The 6,752-nt window shown below is 42.5% G+C and overlaps 1 protein-coding gene across 1 annotated transcript; it reads left to right on the plus strand.

Annotated features, from left to right (window-relative positions):
* The first annotated feature begins 673 nt into the window (after window positions 1–673).
* Window positions 674–3,794, plus strand: LOC106583757 (L-rhamnose-binding lectin CSL3-like). Its single transcript, XM_014168319.2, has 9 exons — window positions 674–770; window positions 1,087–1,122; window positions 1,215–1,259; window positions 1,381–1,516; window positions 1,644–1,762; window positions 3,078–3,122; window positions 3,233–3,368; window positions 3,446–3,553; window positions 3,625–3,794. The coding sequence occupies exons 1-8, from the start codon at window positions 740–742 to the stop codon at window positions 3,549–3,551; spliced, it is 654 nt and encodes a 217-aa protein (XP_014023794.2). The 5' UTR covers window positions 674–739; the 3' UTR covers window positions 3,552–3,553; window positions 3,625–3,794.
* Window positions 3,795–6,752: the final 2,958 nt, after the last annotated feature.

The raw sequence follows: 6,752 nt of genomic DNA on the forward strand, positions 1-6,752 counted from the left end.
AGCCCGGGTCCGTGCAGATTCCCGGATTATGCGACGTTCAGAATGAGACTGTAGAGGAAATTGATTAATTTAGCGACTGTTGTAAAATCGATATTCTGATATCCTTTGAGTTAATTTGGGAAATAGAAACTCAATCAAAATACTGTTCCCATGGTGCCCCAGGTTGATGAGTTAATAATTGCTTGATTGATTGCTTAATTAATTTAATCACGCAATTTTAAACCGTTAATCATTCGATGAGCAACAGTCGTCACATTAACTAATACAACGTCACGACAGCAGGATGCAACGTTTTGGAAGGTTCAGATAAAAATATGCTATGTTGAACAAATATGTCTCTCCGACATGTAGAATAAGGAAATACGTTGTCTCTATTCATGAAATGGAAATCTGCAACGCTCGAAGGTTTTGCGACTGAACGTGGCCCATGTGATTCTTCCCTAACGAAGAAGCCCCACCTAGATGGCTACTTTAAAATGTTGGAAGCCCTCAATGGCAATGTTAATGTCAAAATTGATTTTATCCATCTAGAGTCCTCTATCTAACTCCATGAGACTGAACCAATAGCGAGGTATAGACCAGCAAACGCCGGCCCCTAATTGCAATGAGGTGCACCTGGAGACAAATAGATACACCTGGGTTAATTAAGACATGTCACATAACATAAATACCAGGTGTATTGGGTCTAATTAGCATCAGTTGCATTTTCTCTATTACTACCACTCCTGTACCCGGCATCATGCACATGGTCAGACTGACGGTGGTCACATGTGAGTATATAAAATCTGTATCTGATGCAGATTAGAATGTAAATATATATGACCAAATGTTTGTATTTGAGCGTAATGGAAGTACATATCATATATGACTTGCGGGACATTACATTTCTATTGTTCAAAACAAAGTTGTCTAACAAACTGTCACATTGCATGCATGGAATAAGAGACAATTCTGAACTTGATGACTACAGTACACTTAGTATAACTCAAATGCTGGAGTATAGAGTCAAATGCTAAATTCTAGCTTCATGGTCCAAGTGCATATGATGTGGAATGTTGCTGAACTAGCTGTGTGATGTTTTTTCAGTGCTGGCTGCAGCTTGCTGTACACTAACAGATGGAGGTACTGTATGTAATGATGATGATGATGATGATGATACTACTTAACCAAGCTAATATGAGTGGTGTGTAATTCCTGTTTATTTGTCCTGGCAGCAATCAGCATCACGTGTGAAGGCTCTGATGCTTTACTGCAATGTGGTAAACTAGTCACCGACCACCTATGATATTTTCTACTGTAGATTAGCGTCACTGGCCCACACCAGTCTTCGCTCTCCTTCGTCCCTCACCTTTCTCCTTTTCTTTGTCTCTCTTCCCTCAGATGGAGGTAAGATTCAAATCAAGCGTGCCAACTATGGTCGTCGTAAACACGATGTGTGTTCCATTGGGCGCCCCGATAACCAACTCACCGACACCAACTGCCTCAGCCAATCCACCAACAGCAAGATGGCAGAAAGGTACTAGAACCTGTGGTGTTTACCTGTAGGAACTCCTTGGCTGTGGCGTTAACAACCACCAGCATCAAGAACCTGTAGTGTTTACCTGTGGGAACTCATGACCTCTACCTGTCTCTGAAACACCCAGGTGCGACGGAAAGAGCCAGTGTGTTGTCCCGGCATCCAATTTGGTTTTTGGGGACCCCTGTGTTGGGACTTACAAGTACCTGGACACCAAATACTCCTGTGTCCAACAGCCCGAAACAAGTAAGTCTCTGAATGTGTGCTAGTAATAGTTAGTGGTGGGCACCAATAGCCATAATTTAATTCAATGTACTATCGGCATGACTGTGGCATGTTGGGATATTGTTTAATACTCCTACCCATTTGACTCTTTTGTAAAAGCGTGCACTCTGCTGATAGCTAGAAAAGGAATAGAATGGGTTGGTTCCCCTATGGTACCAGCTTGCTAACTTTGTTTTATTAAATGCTGCCTTATGGCCACAACGTGTTTCATACATGCATTTGTTTCTCCAAGTGTAAACCACCCTCACCTGCTAACTAACACAAGCTGTGCTTATGGAACAATGTAGCCGGCAACAACTTTAGTTTGCGTAGCCTGTAGGGAGGTCGGAGACCTGGCAGTGTGGTGCCAAGATGGACAAAGGAACTGACTGTGGACTACAGGTAATGGAGGGCCAAGCCCCTCCCTACCAGGAGGCTAAAAAGATTTATCAGCCCTCCGATCCTCAATTCTACAGCTGCACCATTGAGAGCTTTTTGACTGGCTGCATCACCAGTAGGTATGGCATCTGTCCGCAAGGTGCTAGAGAGTAGTGCGTACGGCCCAGTACATTACTGAGGCAGCGCTCCCTGCCATCAGGACCTCGACACCACGTGTGTCAGAAGGCCCTACATTGTCAATGCCTCAAGCCACCCAAGTCATACTGTCCTGTTACTCCATGACAAATGGTACGGCTGCACCAAGTCAGTAACCAACAGGACCCTGAACGGCTTCTACTTCCCCCAAGCCATAACTGCTGAATGACTACCCCTGACTATCTGCATTGCTTTTTTTTTTTTTGCAAATACTTTTTTGACATATGCTGTTCCTTGTTATATGTACATATCTAGCTCAATTAGCAAGCAAGAACATTGCAGGAAAGTGGCTGAAGCTTGCTTGTGCGTACTTAATCTGGTTTTAAGACTGAATGGTAACTACCTAGCGCTACTCCCACAGATTTGTAGGGTATACAGATAATCCGGCACGGCATAGAAATACAGATGTGGTGTAGTGGGTCGACTTAATTTTTCACCAGCTTAGATCTAGCCAGCCAGTTTACTTAAAATGTTAGCATTTTGAGGACTGCTCATAAGGAAGTGGAACTACAAGGGAACGGTGGAAGATGACGTGTCAAACTGTTTATACTTTAGTTCACGCTAACACATTTTATAATGACTTTAAACAAATGAGCCTGAAATCAACATTCCCTGTTAGTTCCCATCCCTAACACTTCACCAGGCTAATGTATGTCTTAATTTGTCTGGCCAGTGTGGTGTAACTCCTGTGTTGTCCTTGCAGTAAGCAGCATCATATGTGAAGGCTCTGATTCCCAACTACTATGTGGTAAGCTGGTTAGCACTCCCGTACGGTATAATCATGTGGTGATATATATTAGTCACTAGCCCACACAAACACCCAGATTTGGCCATCCTTTTCTTCTTTCTCTTCCTCAGATCGGGGTGAGATCCATATTCTGCGTGCCAACTATGGTCGTCGTCAACACGATGTGTGTTCCATTGGGCGCCCACGCAAACAACTCAAAAACACCAACTGCATCAACCAATCCACCACCAGCACAATGGCAGAAAGGTACTGAAACCTTCAGTGTGCATGTACCTGTAGGCACTCATTGGCTGTGGTGTTAACCTCTACCTGTTGACACACAGGTGTGACGGAGAGCGCCAGTGTATCGTCAAGGTATCCAACTACGTGTTCGGCGACCCCTGTGTTGGAACTTATAAGTACTTGGATGTGGCTTACACCTGTGACTAAATGTGAGTTTTATATATGTGCATGCACGCATGACTGGGAACTAGAATGCTGGTGCTGACGTTTTGTCTTGCAGAATATCTTCCTGTGGAACCTGAAGATGTACAAGGCTTCTGGGATATCTTCATCAGGTTGTGCTGTTTTCTGCCAAATCAACTTCAATGACCATTGTGAACCTGTGTATTTTGTGTGGAAGCATTTCTGAACTGTGGTTGGTCTGAATTAAACGAAGTGTCAAAGACGAGACTGGTTGCCTCTTGTATGTTACTAAATGTCACACCAATATTTCTGAACATGTGTCCTTTATTCTTGCCTTTCACCGGACTCATTTGTACCTGGCGCTAACGTACCTTTGTCTTGCTGTCTATGTTCTGTGCCCACCTTTAGGCAGTTGTAAAATATTCATTGTGCTCTGGACGGGCAAACTATTAAATCAATTGTACTTGCCTCTCAAATCACTGACCAGTAGTACTTATGACATCAGCAGGCTTACTTGACCTAATGTGTACACAAAGCAGACCTGGACCGTTAAGACATTACAATGTGTAGACCCTACAAACCCTGATCATTAAGTGATTGGCTCAGATCATGAGCCAAACAATACCGTGATGTGGAAATTAAGCTTGAGGCTATTTTTAAGGCTGCTTTTGCTTGTCAGATTTTTAAAGAACAATAGAGCTTCAATTGGCCAATGAATGGAGAAATGTATAACGCCCCACAGAATTTTGATGAGTCATAATGCGTCACACGGTTGCTAAGCTAATCATCATGCAATTCCTTCTCAAAGTCGAGAAACCTGCCTATTTTCCTCGCATACATAATACCACTCTTCCAAAGCAATACGATAATATCAAACATCTCGGATTAGTTGCAATTTTGTACTTCACGGAATTCATGCTAAAGTTGGGTTTTTTGAGCTAGTGCCTAATTGGTCCCAGAATGCACTGCGCAGCCCATTAACAACGTATGGGCAACATACAAAATGGGCGTTAATATGATGCCAGTGGAGTTTCCCCATCTCAAAGGTATCTCTGGCACTGTCCCACACATTTTGGCGATGCACCAACATTGATCTGTCCCTCATTGAAATCAAGTCTAAGTGGTAGATCTGTAGAGAGCTATTTCTACTCTGAGGTACATTTTTGTACACCAGTGTCCAACAGCTGAAAATAGTACTTTTGGTCTAAAAATATATTTTGCAGTTTAGATGGTATAATGATGCAACAACTTTTGTCAAAATTATGTGAACCAGAATTTCAGCAACCAGGAAATGGCAGCGTGATCCGCATAGTGCATTTTTATTTCTATTACACCATCAATATGTCCTGTGGGACTGTCGTTGTGGTACTGCTGTACTCATCCCAAATAAAACCAATGGGCAATTAGAGACAGAATGCGATCGGATCATCTAAATTGGATTTCACAACTCTTGTAGAATTTCCACGTGGATGGGGATATTGTGTATTTAATCAAAGTCCACTGGAGGACAATTTATTTTTAACTAAGACAATTTAACTGAATTTTTCCAGTACAATAGAGGTTCAGTAAATCCCTTTATTGTTTGGGATACCTTTAAATGTACCTTCAGAGGTCATTCAATTCAATTTTCAACAACAATGAAAAAGCAGTTTCTGGCTAAAGAGAAGACTAACAAGGGAAATACATTCACTAATAGTACAGGTAGATAGCAATAAAAACGAAACTATAGAGATACAAAATAAATTAGAGGAAAAACAAGATTTAGAGGAACTTATTCAAGAACCAACTAATATAATCTATTACAAAATGAAAGTCATCTGTGAGGAAGCTAAATGATCTCAAGATGGCGCAGACAGAGATGGTCGCCTCGCTTCAAGTCCTTAGGAAATTATGCAGTTATTTGTGGACGACATTAGGGCACGAGTTGCCTTCCAGAGAGACATCAGAGATTGTAACATTCTCTGATTCACGGAAACATGGCTCACTCGGGATATGTTATCAAAGTCGATACAACCATCGGGTTTCTTCATGCGTCGCGCCGACAGAAACAAACATCTCTCTGGTAAGTGGAAGGGTGGGGGTTTATGCCTCATGGTTAATGACTCATGGTGTAACAATATCAACATACAGTAACTCAAGTCCTTTTGTTCACCTGACTTATATATCGCAAAACTCGCGCAAAACTGAATGCGCGAACCACCATATTCAACCATGGAAAGAGGTCGGGGAATATAGCTGAATATAAACATAAGTACTACCTGTCAGTGATTTGAGAGGCAGGTACAAGTGATTTAAAATAGTTTCACCATCCAGAGCACAATGAATATTTTACAACTGCCTAAAAGTGGGCACAGAATACAGACAGCAAGACAAAGGCACGTTAGCACCAGGTACAAATGAGTCCGGTGAAAGGCAAGAATAAAGGACACATGTTCAGAAATATTGGTGACATTTAGTAACATACAAGAGGAACCAGTCTTGTCTTTGACACTTCGTTTAAGTCAGACCAACCACAGTTCAGAAATTGTTTAAGAAATGCTTACACACAAAATACACAGGTTCACAATGGTCATTGAAGTTGATTTGGCAGAAAACAGCACGACCTGATGAAGATATCCCAGAAGCCTTGTACATCTTCAGGTTCCACAGGAAGACATCCTGCAAGGCATATTGTCAGCACCAGCATTCTAGTTCCCAGTCATGTGTGCATGCACATATATAAAATTCACATTCAGTCACAGGTGTAAGCCACATCCAAGTACTTATAAGTTCCGACACAGGGGTCGCCGAACACGGAGTTGGATACCTTGACAATACACTGGCGCTCTCCGTCACACCTGTGTGTCAACAGGTAGAGGTTAACACCACAGCCAATGAGTGCCTACAGGTAAATGCACACTAAAGGTTTCACTACCTTTCTGCCATTGTGCTGGTGGTGGATTGGTTGATGCAGTTGGTGTTTTTGAGTTGTTCCTGTGGGCGCCCAATGGAACACACATCGTGTTGACGACGACCATAGTTGGCACGCTGAATATGGATCTCACCCCGATCTGAGGAGGAAGAGAAAGAAGAAAAGGATGGCCAAATCTGGGTGTTTGTGTGGGCTAGTGACTAATATACGTCACCACATGATTATACCGTACGGGAGTGCTAACCAGCTTACCACATAGTAGTTGGGAATCAGAGCCTTCACATATGATGCTGCTTACTGCAAGGACAACACAG

This window comes from Salmo salar, chromosome ssa22, assembly GCF_905237065.1.
Source record: "Salmo salar chromosome ssa22, Ssal_v3.1, whole genome shotgun sequence".
NCBI lineage: Eukaryota > Metazoa > Chordata > Actinopteri > Salmoniformes > Salmonidae > Salmo > Salmo salar.

Excerpts from the sequence above, each read along its gene's own strand:
- LOC106583757 (XM_014168319.2), top strand. The coding sequence starts at position 740 with ATGCACATGGTCAGACTGACGGTGGTCACAT. Across the intron at positions 771-1,086 it reads CAGACTGACGGTGGTCACAT|TGCTGGCTGCAGCTTGCTGT; the intron begins GTGAGTATATAA and ends ATGTTTTTTCAG. Across the intron at positions 3,123-3,232 it reads TGATTCCCAACTACTATGTG|ATCGGGGTGAGATCCATATT; the intron begins GTAAGCTGGTTA and ends TCTCTTCCTCAG.